Raw genomic sequence first — 19,018 nt, 5'->3', positions numbered from 1 at the left:
CCTTAGATGAACTACATTTTCAAAGTGCTTAAACTCGAGTCCTTAACAACCACATCTCTCCCCACGGATAACCCAGAGGGGCTGGGCTGGGGTCTGGGTCTAAGAAAAAAGCCTGTGGGGTGAAGAGATTTTTTTGGGGGGTGAGTTGGACTAAGTGGGAGATTAGTTAGTGCAGGCGATAGTCCGTTTTCCAAAGATTCAATTTTATATGTTGCGAATCCAATAAATTTTTATTCAATATGTTAATTGTATCACAAGTTGAGAAAATCATGGACATTATGTGAGCTGTAAGAAAGGTGGCATACTGGAACAGTGTGTACCACAGTGTAGTTGAATGTTTCAGAAATGTTCAAACTGCAAGATAATATTTACATGATCCCTTATAATTTTGTTTTGTGATTCACGGGCTTATTAATTCATTTAAATTTGCTTTAAGGTACATAACACAGCCTTTAGTCCGAGTTTCAGATTATATTTATGATTAGATTTAGTGCTTCAGTTATACCTACTATTTATTGCCTCTACTTAAAAATTGTATGACAGTTCATCTACAACTTGCTATGATTTATAGCCTCTCTTCATGTCAGGTTCAATATTGATTTTTTTTTTTTGCACGATGACAATACTTTTTCTATACTTCGTATATACGAGAAAGTAAAAATTGGGAAGGCTCTCAATCAGGCTGTGCACATCTGGCGAATCATTTGGATGGACCTTGGTAATTTACTCGGCCATATGGAACGTGGGATCTAAACTGACCGACCCTGACTAGCGACTTATATCATCTTTCTATGGAATAATAAATTCCTAAGTCAAAACCCTTCTAATGTGTAAGGTCGATTAAACCTCTAAAGCAATATCTTTTCTGCATATTAAAGCTAATAATTGGGGATAGTTTGTTTCTCATCCCTAAATTAAATCGGACATTTGTAGGCAAATATAAGAGGAATAATCGTGTAAATGTTACCGCAAACTGAACTAGACTGAGCGTCTTTTAAAAAAATATACATTTTTAAAAGAGCTTGAATAGGATCGAACACTTACAGATGCGACATGAATTGGATATTTGGTAAAGAGTTAGCTCTTGCGCTGTTGACACATGGAAAACTACCAGGTGTTCAGAAATTTACAATTAAAAGGTATAAAAATGACCGCTCAATTTTATCTATTTAAGGGACAATACTTCCGAAAAGAAAAAAGAAATTCAAAGTTTTTACACAGAATTGATTTATTGATGTATACATTATTATATGAAACATTTTTTGCTTATTTAGTTGTTGACAATTTAATTATTATACTCTATTTAACTTGAACCTAATTTATTGTTATTTTACACATGTTTTACTAATACATTTACTCTACTACTTTTTAGGTCATCAGTTTAACACTTTCATTAACAGCTTCTGTATTTTTCTCTTCTGAATTGTTAAAAAATTCATCCACAACTTGCTATGATTTATAGCCTCTCTTGATGTCAGGTTCAATATCGAGCTGGGTGGCTTCAGGTGTCAGACCACACCTTCTTCTCAATGTGTTGCCGTAAGTCCAGATCCATTTTGTACAGACTGAAATAAGGAAATATATTTTCTCCGTTTATTGTCAATAATTTTCTTAAATCTTACTTAATACTTTTATCATTGACTTCAATTCTGGTCTTTATTGCGGCGTCTAAGCCACCTAACACAACTCAGAAATGGCCATTTGACCATTGCTCAGACTTTACCCAGTTGTGTCAGTCTTAATATCTTGAAGCCAGGTGTTTTGATAAGCTTTATTTAACTTGCTTCCTCTGTCTGTATGTCGACAGTCTGTCTAGATCGAAACACTCTAGCGAAATTTCGGGGTTTTCTAACTGACAGATTCGTTTCAAAGTTGGCACGTGGGTCAAGATATGAAGACAATGCAATCTGACGGTAAATTTGACGTAATTGGATACCTAATTAATTTTTTATAAATTAATTTAATGTGTGTCAAATTAGTAAGCATTCTTATTCAACTATTCCACACTATTATACGCGCGTTATCATGTTCAATAGGTGCGCAATAGTTTTTAGTCATGCAACTCTATTTAAAATTTTTTTTAAATGTAGCCAAAAAAATAAAAATAAATAAATTCTTTAAAAAAAACGGTTTAATAAAAGTTTTCATTAGATGATATAGTTACTCGATTCTGTGTTTATAGTAATTTAAATAGTAATGTATTATACTACATATTTAAAGAAAATAATTTCTTTTTTTTTCATTTTTAGTGTATTATTACATAAAATATTGTTATTAAAACGTTTTTTTTGCAATTTGTTAATGGTCTATTTCTTAACCGCTACCTGGAGGTATTTTTTTCATCAATAATGAAACTACCTGGTATTTATCCTTTTTTCGTTTTAGTCTGATTACTAATTTATGATTTCTTACCCTGAAAGGATTACAAACTTAATTCAGTGCATTTAATAAGGCTAAAGTTGAATTAGGCAAGAAATGCATTGCGAAAGGCTCACTCTAACATGACTCAAGTGAAACCGTCCGTTAAAAAGAAAGAGGGTACCTAAGACAGGCATTAAGCAGGGGTCTTCTTGAAGAACTAAAGACAGTAGGAATGTTTTGGGAGATTGCTAAATGAACAGCATGTAAAGTAAGTAAAGTTTCCCTTTCAAACCTGAAGTAGAGTTCATTTGTTTCTGTGACTTCGGCATATGAAGAGATAGTGTGGTCAACACTATGCCCAGCCGCCTTAGCTTTCCCTAACGTGAGTTCGGTACTCATCAGAGTTGGGTGGACTCAGGGACGGTCTACTGACTTAAACCCGGATTCGAACTCGAGACTTACGGGTTAGCAGGCCAGCTCTCTACCGCTAGACCACTCAAAATGGGACCAGACAAAATTTAGGTTATGGTTGAGGCCTTATGCTCTCTAAATTGTAAAGGATTAAGTCAAGTAAGTGAGGTTATGGTTGAGACCCTAAGCTCACCAAGTTGTAAAGTAAAGGATTAAGTCACGTAAGTGAGTCAAGTATTAATTGATAGAGTTGCTACAACCATGGGCAGCTATCCTTCCAAAACATAAAGGTATAGTTCAGTTTCGCCACTAGAAATTTATATTTATAAATTCAAATTAACTAAACGGAAAAACTATTGAACTTGCTTTACGATTGTTTGCAATTTGAACTTACTCCATTTATGTCCATAGAGTACGGGACATCCGCCATGTTTTGTCAATAGATCCACCTCATATGCAGGATCAAAATTATACCAAAACAGCGCCATGTTCTGTTAGCGTCAAGAGAATTTTAAAAACTTTAAACATTGACTTTGTGTGGAGTACATTAAAATGTTAAGTACATGGAAGATAGGCGAAGATAGGCGAAGATAGGCGAAGATAGGTTTAAACTACCTTGACAGGTGCTACTGCAATCCCAATCTTAGGGAAGACGGTAGATCCGCCTCGCTGGACATCACTGAGCTACGATTCAAATAAAACATCTACAATACATAACTTTTTTATTGCCATTTTTGTCTACATCATTTTTTTACTTTAAGAATGGACTGACTGCATCAGTAAATGATTTTTCACTTAAAGGATTTTGCTCGAATTTTTTCGGTGAGATTTTGACTTTTTTATAATTAATATAAGAGTTGTATGTTGGGCACAGTATGAAAACAATAGGTTGTTTTAAACTGGAAAGTCTGACTATTGAGAGAGACAGGTGAGTACAATGGTGAATACATGCAAAAGAATAAAAAATTAAAATGTAAATTAATAGCTATTGTTGTTTTATGTGAATGATTGACGTAGATAGTTAAACCTGAATAACATTGTAACTACAAGTCACCTGATCGTCTAGCATGTGCCATAGTATAAAAATACATGCATGGGTTCTTTAATGTTTTTAATAGCTGTTAGTTACGTTCATTGAAAGGAATTTTTTTTTTAAATATAGATAAAAGAAATAAAGAAAAACAAGCTTCTTATGAGATCTAACTTACATGAAAATATTTCGCTTTTCAGATAAGCAAACTTACATAAAAATGTGAGTTATGAATATCATTTAACCTCTATTAAAACTAACATTAAAGATTAGCTTACTTACGTAAATAAGAAACGTGGCTAATCTATGTCCTGACCGTTTCACCCAAGGCGGCGGATTCTAAGAATAAATATTATTATTAATTTTTTTTTTGTAAGTAAAGATACAACTACTCTATGGGGCTATTTTTCAGCTAACTTAAGAGTAAAACATAAATAGACGAGTTAATAAATTACATTTGATCACAAAATTTAAAAATAATGTTTTTAAAAAATAATTTTAATTGAAACTAACACTTCATTTGCATTAAAACCGGACAAGTAGCTTGTAATTTCTACAAGACATTCATCTGCTCTCAACTAGTTTGTGATTTACGCTTTGCCAAGAAATCAACAGATCATTAGTATTTTTAAAATATATAATCCTACATCTAATTATGTTAATAAATAGATATTCTTCCATTGTATTTGAAGACGAGTTTACCTAAACGTTTGAATTAAGTGCCTGCATGAAAAGTGGGTGAAAAAATAATGTACAAGTTTTGCCCCACACCGTTAACAACAAGCAACTAGACGTTGTCAACTACATTAAATGTTATAAAAACTTTTTCTGACCATCACAGGATCGGTGTGCGGTTCGTAACGTCCACCCAGTCCATAGTTGACCACCTGATTCAAAGAAAATTGTTTCTTGTGTAATCGTCTTTATGCTACTCTCGTAAACTAGCTCTCAACAAAAAAAGTAACTAATATGTATTTTAACCCCAACCACACATATAGCTGTCCAGTTTTAATGACATTTTCTAACCTGAAAATCTTCCGCAGAAGTTAGACCGTCCGGTTTTCTCTGTGACGTGTCCAGACCTGTGATGTATCCGATTCTTTTGGAGATGTTCGATACCTGTCCCGACATTTGGTCACCAATCCATGCCCTGTCACGTGACGGAAACAGACGTAAATAAACATGTCTCGTGTTGTAAATGGACACATCATTTGTCCTACTATCTGGTACTGACAAATCGCAGGTGCTAGCGTACTTACAAATCACTGGTTCTAATGTCCGAAGCAATGGCCTTGATTCCTTGAATTTGTCCTCTTTGAAGCTGAAAAAAATATTTTACATTAGTAATAATTGCTCATTTTAAGTTCTATTTTTTCTAAATGTTGTAGTCATCAAACATTGAAGGACATTGGTTTTTTAGAAACGTATCTTTATTTGAGAGCCAGTAAAAATGTTTTGGGGAAAAGTGTAGAGTAATGAAAGATTCTTTTCTATATAAGTTAGTAACTGATTTTGATAGAGAATAAGTTTTTTTAGTGGGGGTGAGGGGGTAGTGGTGGGGGGTAGACTTTAGCATAAAACAATAAGACATCTATCAAGAAAATTAAAAAGTTGAGAGAATCAAAGATAGCAAAACAACATGCAGGACATGTGCCAAATAGACACATAGACTATTATAATACTTGACAGCAGAAATCACATACATTTACTGAAAGGTTTCAATTAATACATTAAATCTTCTGATCAGTTAAACATACGTTTATTACTTAATTATCCAGTTAAGTTTAATGGTGATTAGCTTGTCAATAATAAACGAACTAACTGACCTTATCGCTGACAAAACCCTTGAGGTGGTCGCCCTCAGCGTCACTGATGACGTTGTAGATGACGGAAACAAACGGGGCAACAGACAGGATCTCTTCTTTAAACCTGTAGTAGGGCAGTAGAGTCTCTCTGTACCGGCACACAAGTCTCGGGTTGTTCGGGTCCTGGGTCACGTGGCAGATACACAAACATCTTTAAGATAATTAGATGACAGGCCAACACATAACACGTGACAGATACACAAACATCTTTAAGATAATTAGATGACAGGCCAACACATAACACGTGACAGATACACAAACATCTTTAAGATAATTAGATGACAGGCCAACACATAACACGTGACAGATACACAAACATCTTTAAGATAATTAGATGACAGGCCAACACATAACACGTGACAGATACACAAACATCTTTAAGATAATTAGATGACAGGCCAACACATAACACGTGACAGATACACAAACATCTTTAAGATAATTAGATGACAGGCCAACACATAACACGTGACAGATACACAAACATCTTTAATATAATTAGATGACACATAGGCCGACACATAACACGTGACAGATACACAAACATCTTTAAGATATTTAAACGGTAAACAAATCATACGTTATTTCATTAAAACATGCACCGTTTAATTTACAGACACACAGCAAATATTATATCGTTTATTTGACAGATACACAACATACGCTGTGTTATTTACAAGACTTAATACTATGGCAACAAAATGAGCAAAAGTATTGAAATCGTTTATTTCCTCTATAGTTAACTTGGGACCGTTCGAAGCCACACTTAGAGTTCTACAAAACGTGACACTGCACACAACGTGTAAAGTTTGTGACCTACTTAGGTCTTATTTTTTATAATTTAGCTTATGTAATCGACCTTGGGAGAGTTGTACAATCACTAGTACTTTTCCGTCACGTTATGTGATGAAATTTTAATTGGTTATTTCGAACTTTGGTAAAATTCCCAAGCAATAGTCTTATGATTTTGGAGTGACCTCCCCTGGTTCTGCGCTGATTTAAAACGAAGTGTCTACTCGGAAGAAGATTTTTCTCCCCAACGTCTCCACTTAGTCGGCAAAAGATAGCTCTGCGCATGCGCAGTGACCTATGGCTAGGGTTAGGGCTAGAATGAGGGTTAGGGGTAAGATTAGGATAGGGTTAGGGACAGTGGCGTAGCGAGGTCGGGTGTTACCCGGTGCGGCACTTAATGGTGTCACCCCCCCCCCAGAGGCGTTGCGACCAGTGTTTCTTCCAGACTTTTTTCTCCGGGGGGGGGCACTTGAAATTTTCGGGGGGGGGGGGCGGTAAACTATCTTCGGGGGGGGGGGGGGGCGGACACTGTTAAAAGTATATATTTTCTATACAAATTATATAAATTTCATGTCGTTCGGGGGGGGGGGGGCGGTAAAAATTTTTCGGGGGGGCTTCGCACCCCCGAAGAGATGCCTGGAAGAAACTCTGGTTGCGACCCTTCCCGGGGACAAACTTTCAAGTTTTCGATTTGCACCCCCCCCCTTTCAAACTTTCGATTTACACCCCTCCCCCCTCAAGTACTCGATTTGCACCCCCCCCCCCCCTCAAACTTTCGATTTGCACCCCCCCTCAAGTTTTTCTCTCTATATTTTGCTATTTTTTGCCTTGGTGTCACCCCCCTAAATGGTGTCACCCGGTGCGATCCGCACCCCCGCCCCCCCCCCTCGCTACGCCCCTGGTTAGGGATTAGGATTAGGATTAGGATTAGGATTAGGATTAGGATTAGGATTAGGATTAGGATTAGGATTAGGATTAGGATTAGGATTAGGATTAGGATTAGGATTAGGATTAGGATTAGGATTAGGATTAGGATTAGGATTAGGATTAGGATTAGGATTAGGATTAGGATTAGGATTAGGATTAGGATTAGGATTAGGATTAGGATTAGGATTAGGATTAGGATTAGGATTAGGATTAGGATTAGGATTAGGATTAGGATTAGGATTAGGATTAGGATTAGGATTAGGATTAGGATTAGGATTAGGATTAGGATTAGGATTAGGATTAGGATTAGGATTAGGATTAGGATTAGGATTAGGATTAGGATTAGGATTAGGATTAGGATTAGGATTAGGATTAGGATTAGGATTAGGATTAGGATTAGGATTAGGATTAGGATTAGGATTAGGATTAGGATTAGGATTAGGATTAGGGCTAGGGTTAGGGTTAGGGTTAGGGTTAGGGTTAGGGTTAGGGTTAGGGTTAGGGTTAGGGTTAGGGTTAGGGTTAGGGTTAGGGTTAGGGTTAGGGTTAGGGTTAGGGTTAGGGTTAGGGTTAGGGTTAGGGTTAGGGTTAGGGTTAGGGTTAGGGATAGGGTTAAGTATAGGATTAAGGTTGGTGTTAGGTTTCTGCGGTTTACCATAGATCTCGAGAGAGTGTGTCATGTGTGTGACGCCATTTTGTGTTACATAGTTTGTAGCGGTAACTTTTCCCCTATTATTGGTGATTCTAGTGCGATTCAGTATTTTCAGTAATTTTCCTTAAGCTGTGTTCATTATCCAATGCCATATCTGTGATATTTGTAATCTAGACTAGTGATTTTTCATCAACTGTAAGTTGGATTTTGGTTTATTTTGTACTCTTAGGTTCTGTGTTATTTTGTACAGACCTAGTGTCCCTTTTTATTCATGTACGCATATTAAACGGTTGTTGACAGATTTGAACAGACCTAGTGTCCCTTTTTATTCATGTACGCATATTAAACGGTTGTTGACAGATTCAAGTTGTTGTAAGTCACATCAGTTCAGCGTGTTATTCCCCTAGATTTTATTCACGAGCAAACGTTGAGTTGTTTTTTGTGTGTCTGACACTCCATAGCAGTTGATATCTGTCATTAGCCATCTCAAAACGAGCCAGGGGCGTTCGCTAGCTCTGCGACTGACAGAATAGCGTTCGTAATAAGTTCAACCACTAAACTGCACTAACCCCCTGCGTGCCAACACGACAAATGATATGTGGAACGTTTAATCTTTATGGACCAAAGCATAAAAAATAAAACTGATCCTTACAGGTATGTGGTGCCGGTTCTCCAGTCTACAGAGGCGACTATAGTTCTGGAATGTTTCATCTGGTGGCTCAAATTCAAATTCAAACTCGACTTGATTGTTTAGTTCATGGCCCAAAGCACCGACTTCATCACCTGCTGGCTCTACAGACAAATGTAGAAAAATCGTGTCAGGTATTGCCCCAAAATGTTAAATCATCTAATGAGACATACATACTCACGTCATAGTACTATTGAAACGAAGTAAATAATAGTCTTTCTGGGACGATATGTATGAACAGGATAATACACATATAATCGTGAGGATTAGTAATAGTTAGATAACATAATATCTTTAGAAAATTTTAAATAATTCATAAAAGATTGCATTGTCTTCAAGTATTGATCCTCGTGTCATCCTTGAAAAGAATCTGAAAGAAGTGCCCAAAATTTCGTACGCTCGTTTCGATCTATGACAACAGACAGACTGACGACAGACAGACGATAGACAGATGAAGCGAGTTAACTAAAAGCCTGTAAAAACTTATAATAATCAATGAAAATGATAAAATCATCAAAACCAACCTCAATCATACGAATGTTTATTTGAGACATCTAGTCTGTGTGTGTGTACGCGTGTGTACATGTGTCTTTGTATGTGTGTATGTCTGTTAACACGATACTTAAGTAATGTAACAGCTATATTGATGAAACGGGAAGTAGATTATTCTACTTTCAACTTTTCAAAAGCCTATAACTTGAGTACTGTTTCAGATAGATACATGAAATTTCCAATGAAAATAGAAGATATAACTCTCTGCCTTCAGTTAAAATGTGAGTAATTTAGTTGAAGTAGTAATTTGCGCTTTTTACGATTTCTGAAAAAAAACGCTCATGAATGAAAAATGGATTCAAAATCATGTATATATCTATATCCAAAGTTGTCATCACCCGTAGTGTTATATAAGAATATTTGAGAAAGTTTAAGGGAGCTCATTCTCGCTTTATTTAATGATGGAAAAAATGAACGATTTAAATGTATGTTGCTTTCCCTTGTCTCGACTACAATGTGTTTAAGTTAAAATATTTATGGTGTAAGGTTTAACATTTGTGTCAACGATCACGTGTTACCTAATAGTTTAACCTCATCGTAGATTTGCTCGGCTCTCGCACGATCACCCAACTGTGGAGTAAATAATTCGTTAAAATTTTACATCACGACGTTGGTGAAAAATATACGATGTAACATCATTGAAATGGCGACATTAATGAAAGAAAAACATCAATACAAACAAATTTTGGGTTCTTGATAGAAATATTGTTACAAAATAGCATCGAGATGTCAATAAAAGCATCGATTTGATAATTTTGCCAGAAATGGGCTATAAAAATACTTATTTTAACAATTTAATTAAGTTAGTACATTTTGTGTTCAGTCTACTTAGGGGCAATATGGTGAATCGTAACTTACATTAAACACTGTAACCAAGAAAATTTAGAAAAGAACGAGTAAACATTTGACTTGTGCCATATTGGATGTTTATCTTGGCTGAATGGGGAAACCATTGTTGTGAAGTTTTACATGATAAATTGCTTGTACATATTTATACTTTTATTACATTTTTAATTACATCTCTTTGTGGGCTGAGTTATGATGGTTAACTGTATGGTTAATCGCACTTATATTTCCTTTAACCATTTTAAATTTTGGATTAACCAAATTATATATTAATTCCAAACAATATTTCTTTCCCATTTAAGATTAGTGAGAATCTTTACGCCATTACATAGAGGGTTTTAGTTTAAAACAAGAATAGACTCGATACGTTCACAATACCAATCTTGACTTACTCTTAAGTAAGCACGTCCCATAACTGCTGTTATTTCTGGGATTGTTGCTAACGACGTACTGTCCGTACTGTTGTATAAAGTAATCGAGGCGTTCATCCACTCAATACATTCGTTAAAATGTTCTTCTGGTAATTTAAAAAACAATAATTTAATCATAATAACTAATAATTGGTTAAATCGCATTATAAGTCAGAAAGTCTGCATCTTATATAATAAAAACTATTTTAAAAAATAATGACATCATTATAACTGTTACAATATTCGATTCAAAATGACCATTCCTGTCTATTGTTGTTCCGTCTATATTTTACGTTTAAAGATAACCAAAGTATTATTTTACATTATGTAACTGTTTTATCTACTAACAATAAATATTTTACACGGCGATTTCCAGCTGTCATATATATATATATATATATATATATATATATATATATATATATATATATATATATATATATATATATATATATATATATATATATATATATATATAATATCTTTTCTTAAAAATAATTGTATCAATAAATTACAAGAACTATATTTAGAAAAGTATTTCTATAGCTTCTGGGAAAGAAAAGATGCATAATATTCTGTTAAATTTATCAAGTTACTCTAAAGATTAAAAAAAATGAATGCATCTGAAGCAACTATTAAAAAAAAACAAAAAAAAAATAAATAAAAGTTTGATATTTAATACCATCGACAGCCCCACACAAAATCGAAGAGCAAACTGATCTACCGCTGCTTCTCATTTTTGTGCAATTTAAAATTTCATGAACGTTTGAATAAGTAGTCTCAGGAAACAAAGTCACAATATAGATAATAAACGCAAAACCTGAAAAGGCTCTAGCCCCAATGAGTATAGCATCGTTTGATTTAAGTGGAGGCCCTTGAAATCCAAGATAGTCTCCCCTTGCCATGTCCAAGGCACTCATTTTGAATACCACCTGATTATACAAGAAAACAATTAATTGATAAAATTAAAATAAAAAAACACAGTTATTCAACAGAGTTGACAGATTTAGATTACAAAAATGTGTCAACATATGAATACGAAATTTAGGTAATAAACTTACATTGCCTTTCCAGATTTTTACAAAGAATATAGGTTTAAAATGAAATATTACAGGAGGGCCTAATTTCTTCTTCAAATTAGATTGTAATCAAAACGTTATTTTATTTAACACAATGAGTCGTACATTCAAAGTACTAAGATGTATGACCCAGAGGCGTAGCAAGGGGGGAGGGCGGGGGTGCGGACCGCACCGGGTGACACCATTTAGGGTCGTGACAACAAGGCAAAAATAGCAAAATATATAGAAAAAATTACAATTCCACTTAAGAGTGATAAATAGTGTTTTAAGAGGTGGAAATCGAAAGATTGAGGGGGGGGGGGTGGAGGTGCAAATCGAAAGTTTTAGGGGGAGGGTGCAATTCAAAACTTGTCCCCGGGAAGGGTGACACCCGACGTCGCTACGCCACGGATAGTTTATACATGAAGAATTATGTAATCTGTTTTAAAACAAATACATACAGCCAAAATAATTGTTTATACCTGAAGAATCACCAACGACTTTCTGGCCCCTGCAATATCGTCCTTATCGGCCAGAAAAATTTGTCCAGACTCTCTTTGAATGTTGAGGAAGTTTTCTGTTAGAGAAAATAAAATGTCCAAATATGTGAATTTCTCTTAGCAGTGGAGATTTGTTTATTTGATGAATTGATCATCCATATATAGTACACAATTATTTAGGTACATTTGATTACATTTGAGAATAACAAATAACTTAAACGTTACTTGTAATATGATTACTTACTACAACATACTCCTTAAACCAGACTAAATTTTTCCTAAAAAGTGATTTTTGTTTAATTTTTCTTATACAGAGTATACAGAAAGTATTGTAATCGTGCAAAAACATCGAAATCGAGATTTTGACAGTTAGGTTATGGCCATTTTATACTTCCCTTACGTTATTTGAAATTAAATATGTAGGATCTATTGCAATCGATCGAAAAATCTAAATCGAGATTTAAATTTTTTTTATAACCATTGAGCCACTGAAAAATTGTGTTTGTACATGCAAACATGATAGATTAAGTAGCGTTTTAGTTAGGCTGACAAAATTTCATATCTATGTATCATATCAAATTTGTAGTTTGCATCTAAGTTTTGAGCGAATTCGCATAAAGCAAGTGGTAATTATTCTAATTCCATTATCTCAAAATCCTACAACTTGAGTACAATTTAAATTTAAAGGACGAAAATACATTGTTGCGCGTTTTTCTTTCAACTTGTATTTAATTTCCAGTAAAAGAAGACATAACCTACTTTATTTTATTTCCATTTGAACATGTCAAAAAGACTATTTTCAGTATAGAATCTTGAACTAGGAATTAATCAAAGGAAGAGGTATTTCACTGTATTATTTCTAGTTTCTTAAATACCGGTAATACAGTTTGAGGAATGTGCATTAAATTTTATACATAAGATCTTATTTGCGTGATTTCTTTAATTCTCTAAATCACAAAGATAATCTACTACAGAATGTAATGAGCTAAACCTACGTAAATTGTTGCCCAGAACCGGCGAGTAATCATTGGCAAACTTTTGGATGGCCAGGTACATGGTGTTTGGATGATACAAATCATGTCCTTCTAGCGAGTCATCACGAAATTTGACATCACGCAGTCGGTCAAAATAGAAGCTGGCAAGAAATAGAGATGCAAACAAAATTTAAATTTTCATATAAAATAATATTTGGTTATTTTTGCACATGACTGGCTTAAATACATACTTTTAAAAATTATTATTTTTTTTGCAATTAAAAAAAACTAAAAAAAAAAGGTATGCGTTTAAAAAATTCCCTTGACACGTCCTTTAGCCAGTCTATGTAAACTTACATGGACATCTTCTTTAGCCAATCATACTTCTGGTCTATAAATAGTTTTAATTCACCCAGCATACGTTCCTCATCCATCACCATCCTCTGCACCTTATTAGATGATGTGAACATTTCTGATGACGTCAATGACAGCAAGGCTGACAAGGTAAGAACTGTGACACTGACACAATACATGTCAGTATATGGCAGCAGTAACTGCTGTAAAAATAAACAAGTTTTTGTTAAAAATGAAGAAAAAGCTAGTAATTAAAACCAAAAAACCTTCTAATTCCCACTATGCATTTGAGTCATCATCAAACATTAAATAATTTGATTAAAATTCTTCTCAAATGTACAGTGTAATTAATTTTAGTATGTATTAGAGTACTCGTCATCCTTAAATAACTTTTTGTTTGGGGGAGGGGGGGGGGTCATCCAAAAATAGCATCACGTCTGTCACGAAAAAAACAGACCCCACATTAAAAAAGACATCACACCTCAGACGTTTTTGTCTTTTAAAAACACCGATTTCCGCAGACAATGGGTCTGACCATACTATTCCTTCATATGCTGACGTCACAAGTGAACTCTACACCTACGCAACTCTACTTCACCTGCCCAGTGTTTCGCCAAGTCTCAGACAACGTGTTTTTATCGTTTAAAAAATATTTTGCATGGCTCTGACCACATTATCCCTTCATATGCTGAAAACACATAAACAGGTGAACTCTACTTCTCCTCCCCTGTATCCTGCCAAGTTCCGATAGGTAACTTCATTATTCACATCTTTAAAAAAATTGAAATAAAAATAATATTGACATGTTGTGTCTTGAAGGCGTGCCACCCGCATGGAAACATATTACACAAACGCTTTAGCTACCTAGGCTCTGCATGTAAGACTTGTTTACTGCTATATTTATACTTTTAGTCTGCGTAAGAAACTTGATTTACGCGAATAGGCCCTAGTATTATTTTAATATTAAATTGTATCCTAAATTAAATTAGCCAATTCCATAGCTAAACAAAAAACAAAGATTTATATAAAATAATGAAGATCTAAAATAGTTATGTTTAGACACTCATTATTATCTAGATCTATATCTAGATAGAGTTTTTTAGATCTAGATTCTACGACTTGCTTGGCTTAAGTCTAGCTAGTCGTTTCTAGATCTAGAACCTAAATAGATAAATCCCGTGTATTCATGAATTAGATGATCCGTGAAGCTAAAAAGCAAAGATTTATATGAAATATTTAAGGACTAAAAATGTTTAATAAAGAAACTCAATAATTTATTCTGATTTTAAAAAGATTTTTATTTTTAACTAGATCTAATTCCTTTTGGTTTGACCTAGATCATAGATTTTAGATCTAGGAATATTAATTTTCCATTCCTTTGACAGCTGATCTGTAGATCTAGAGAAACGTTTGTATACTCAAATTAGAAGAACTGTTGAAAATTGATAATAGTGTTGGAACCTAGTAAAAATAGCAAACAGACGTATCGTTTAAGCTATAGCCGACAGAAAATTAGCTTTATAGCGCGTGAAATTTTTGAGTTGGGCCCTAAAATCTTCAATGGAAGCCGCCATTATTGTTATAAAAAGTAAATGTGACGTCACTATAAGTAAAGTCATTGCTCAGAAATTCTATAATAGTGTGGTTAATCTACCAATGAATATATCAATAAATTAATTAACGTCTTTAAATTATTTTGTGATTAACAGTTTGGTTAAAAAGAACATTGTTCTTTACCTAATTACGTATTTTACAGCTCTACACATAGTGCAGATTCTCTCCTATAACCAAACAGAGAAACAAAAAAACAAATATTCAAACATGTAAACAAATTTGCTTTAGTAGCATATAGACAGATATATACAATAAAGCAGGAGTTATATCTCTGTGTCATATATTTATACTAGTAAAAAATGGGATGCTACTTGAAGTTGAATCGGTATATAAACTGCCAGATATATTTAAAATATTTGTGACAAGGTCTCTAGGTTTTATAGGAAACACTGAAGTACAAAGTTCTCAGAATTTGATGTACTATGAGGTAGGGATATAAAAGTATCCAATTCCGATTATTTGTGGGATATCGGTCACCGGAAATCTTTGTTAGCAAACTATACATAGGATATGTGTATTTGAGATTTCATCTAGTAACATCATCATTCATTCTTGTAGAGCCCTTATGGAGTATAGGCACGCAAACACACTTCTCTATCGTACTTGGGTTTTTGGCCGATTTCTTTAAACCGCACCCAGATATATTGATTTTCGGTGCTTTGCGATAAATTCCTTCGAATTTGCCTAACTTATTTTTTGTCTTTCCTTGGGGATTCTAATCTAATGCATTTATTGTTTGTTTTGTTTTTTTGCGGAAAGTATGATTGAAAATTCCATCCACATATTGCATTTCTTTGCCAACAGGGCTCTGCCCAGTTTTTTTCCATATCAGGAAAGAAGAAGAAGAAGGATTCGTTATGGAAATCTGAAGTTCGTTTTTTATTAGTATGTGTATTTCACCACGTCTCAGCACTATAGAGTACATATTTTATGTTACTGCTACAAGTAATGCTGTTCAATCTCTTTTAACTTGCGTTTGTGTATATCTTTGCCAATATAGTAATGCCCATTGTTGTCACAGCAGTAATCTTTTATGAAAGTCTGAAGTTTGTTTTTATTAATTTGTGTTTTTCTCTACGTCTCAGTTATAGAGGTGAAGATACTGTTTAACAGTCGTATTTCTAAACAAGTAGACATTGCTCTTAACGTCCAGATTAACGTAGGGTTTTGAATGCCTACTTGACTTTGCTAATGCGGCATGTCCTAGCCTACTTCCCCACTCTTATTTACTAGTTATATATTGCGATCCACCTTCATAAAAGTCCTTTCTTGAATCTTATTGTATAGCTTATGTTTACTCACATCTTTGTTTTTTTCACTTGATCTTTTAGCTGGTCTTAAACGGTTCTTATAAAAAAATTAGATTAGCTATCACTAGGATTGCTGAAGTAGATGTGAAAGTGAGCTTATTTTCATTCGCAACATTTCTGCTTCAGTAAGGGTTCACTTTGTGTGACCTACTTAGGTCTTCTTTTTATTTATTGTTAATTATATTAATATTTTAAATGGCCTTGAGCTATCTGTTATTCAAACTAAAGAAATTTTCCACCAGACTCATGTGATAGTATTCACCACTGAGTTCGTGTGGCTCGTGCTTTGGCTGCTTCCCCCCAATGGTCCTTGACACTGAGGTCAACATCCCATAATTTCAGAGTGGTATAAAAAGCAGGAATATTCCACACACGAGGCAGCCCACTAGACACCCAGGAGAGAGAGTCACGTACGTCGCCATGTTATATCTTCTAGATTAAGCAGTAATTATCCCTTAGTTCCAGCGTATTCGGTATTTTTCTGTGTCTCATTTTAATAACGTGAGAATTGTGTTGATTACTTAGGTACCTTATCCTGTGTTAGTAGTTTCAGTGTGTTATTCCTAAAATCGTAAGTTGGGTCTTTCATTATTGTATATTTACAGTGGCGTAGCGAGGTCGGGTGTCACCCGGTGCGGCACTTAATGGTGTCACCCCCCCCCCCCCAGAGGCATAGAGACCCTTCCCAGGGACAAACTTTCAAATTTTCGATTTGCACCCCCCCCCCCCCTCAAACTTTCGATTTGCACCCCCCCTCGAGTTTTCGATTTGCACCCCCCCCCCTCAAACTTTCGATTTGCACCCCCCCTCGAGTTTTTCTCTATATATTTTGCTATTTTTTGCCTTGGTGTCACCCCCGTAAATGGTGTCACCCGGTGCGGTCCGCACCCCCCGCCCCCCCCCCCCCCTCGCTACGCCCCTGTATATTTATATTGTTTTTACATAACTATTTATTATTTAGACTTGTTTGCATTTTAGAAGGCTCTAGATTTATTAAAAGTATTATTAGTTGTAGAGGGTCTTCATGTACGTTTTTACCCTAGACATTAGATTCGAGTCCCCGGAGAGTTTTTTTTTCTAGTAGTCTTTTTAGTTTCGTATCCCATCAGTCTAAAACCATCCCAAACGAATCCGGGTATTGCGTAATCTTTACCAGTGGGTTGAGGTACGTAATACTTTGTATCAATGTTTTCGTCTGAGTTGTAACCAATCATAATAGAATCAATGACTGTTAAATAGATAAAAGACGAAAGCATAAAGCCTTATTTCAACTGTTTGTTGATGTGTATCTTCGTTGATGTTGATGAGTTTCGTTGGGTAAAGGAATCCCATAGTGATGTAGTATCGATTTTTTATACTCCTCTATACTTTGTATACGAGAAAGCACAAAGAAAAAATGTTTGAATTCATAAAATGGATAGATCACTTACCAAATAGTCTACAAAGACCTAGCTTGATATTTACCTTTAGACTAAAGATAAAGAAAACAGTATGTTGTTACTTACAACCAAATAATACACACGGCAATGTTCACTCTTTAACACTGGAGCTACTGTAAATCATTTAAACAAAACGATTCGTCTGTGTGCTAATATTGATTTATTTATGCAACACATGGTCGCGATGGTCATATTTATTTGTCACGTAATTAAAATGTACCAGTTTTTAAATACTGTGTTTAAAATGACTACTAGTGCCGATTAAAGAGGCCCTCGTTTAATGGCATCATATGCTGACGGGAGGGTTGATTTTACATTTTATACGGAAGTTTTGAAGAGGGTAAACTAATTTCACCAACAGTCGTGCCGATAAATCAGTAACAAGACACAATTTATCTTTACATTATTATTTTTCAACTTTTAAAGATGTTTTTTTTTTTGCAAATAATTACAACTGCTGTTCGATACTCATTTCATATTTTAAAAAATATATCGCCTTTTCATAAAATGAAAAAGACATCAACAGAGTTTCTTACAGGCATTTTTACCCCCCCCCCCCCCCCCCCCCGCCCCGAACGAAATGAAATTTATATAATTTATATAGAAAATATATACTTTTAACAGTCCGCCCCCCACCCCCCCCGAAGAAAGTTTACCGCCCCCCGAAAATTTCAAGTTCCCCCCCCCCCCCCCCGCAGAAAAAAGTCTGGAAGAAACACTGAACATCAACCATTTATAAAAGGCCACCAGAGATTTTTTACTGTCGTGAAATACTTTCAGTGTGTTCCTTTGGGGTTCTAGAATACGTTCTTCAAAATAAATGTGCTCATAAGAGATCAATTTAATTACCAATGCTTTTTCTGTTGAGTTAGGAGATTGTGGTCTTCTAAAGGCATTGTAAGCCAAGTGATTGTTTTTATAATACTATATGTGTTTATCAAAGTAAATAATTTAAAAATTCATAAAAAAGAACGGTTTAATAAGAAACTTTTTAATAGAAAGAAGAAAAACAAATATTTTCATTATTCCATGTTTGCGCTTCCCTCTCTAACCCTATATCTCGCTCTCTCGTTCTGTCCATCACATATTTCTCCGAGGTTATGAGATCAGTATCTTCAGTAATATATGGAAAACTGGAAGATACAGACTTCTGCTAAAAATAATATGTTGGATATATTAAATGTATAAACAAAATTATATTTAAAGATGGAAAATAAAAATAAAGATATATTCGA

At 34.7% G+C, this 19,018-nt stretch overlaps 1 protein-coding gene across 3 annotated transcripts; it reads right to left on the bottom strand.

Annotated features, from left to right (window-relative positions):
• Positions 1-1,266: 1,266 nt before the first annotated feature.
• On the bottom strand, positions 1,267-17,930 carry LOC131954141 (prolyl 4-hydroxylase subunit alpha-2). Of its 3 annotated transcripts, none has more exons than XM_059317672.1 (16): positions 17,850-17,930; positions 13,424-13,623; positions 13,088-13,227; positions 12,075-12,169; positions 11,355-11,466; positions 10,517-10,641; positions 9,797-9,848; positions 8,691-8,830; positions 5,629-5,790; positions 5,062-5,123; positions 4,829-4,952; positions 4,636-4,689; positions 4,085-4,141; positions 3,388-3,456; positions 3,167-3,263; positions 1,267-1,565 (listed from the first exon to the last, which is right to left on the bottom strand). In XM_059317672.1, exons 2-16 carry the CDS (start codon positions 13,597-13,599, stop codon positions 1,450-1,452), a joined length of 1,581 nt encoding a protein of 526 aa, XP_059173655.1. In that variant the 5' UTR covers positions 13,600-13,623; positions 17,850-17,930; the 3' UTR covers positions 1,267-1,449. The 3 variants fall into 3 exon arrangements, with proteins under 3 accessions (XP_059173655.1, XP_059173653.1, XP_059173656.1); XM_059317670.1 differs by lacking the exon at positions 17,850-17,930 and adding an exon at positions 17,775-17,834; XM_059317673.1 differs by lacking the exons at positions 4,636-4,689; positions 17,850-17,930 and adding an exon at positions 17,775-17,834.
• Between the last annotated feature and the right edge of the window lie 1,088 nt (positions 17,931-19,018).

This window comes from Physella acuta, unplaced genomic scaffold (genome assembly GCF_028476545.2).
Source record: "Physella acuta isolate Inbredline_101_S28 unplaced genomic scaffold, ASM2847654v3 ptg000975l, whole genome shotgun sequence".
NCBI lineage: Eukaryota > Metazoa > Mollusca > Gastropoda > Physidae > Physella > Physella acuta.
This window is presented reverse-complemented; position numbering and strand designations above follow the sequence as displayed.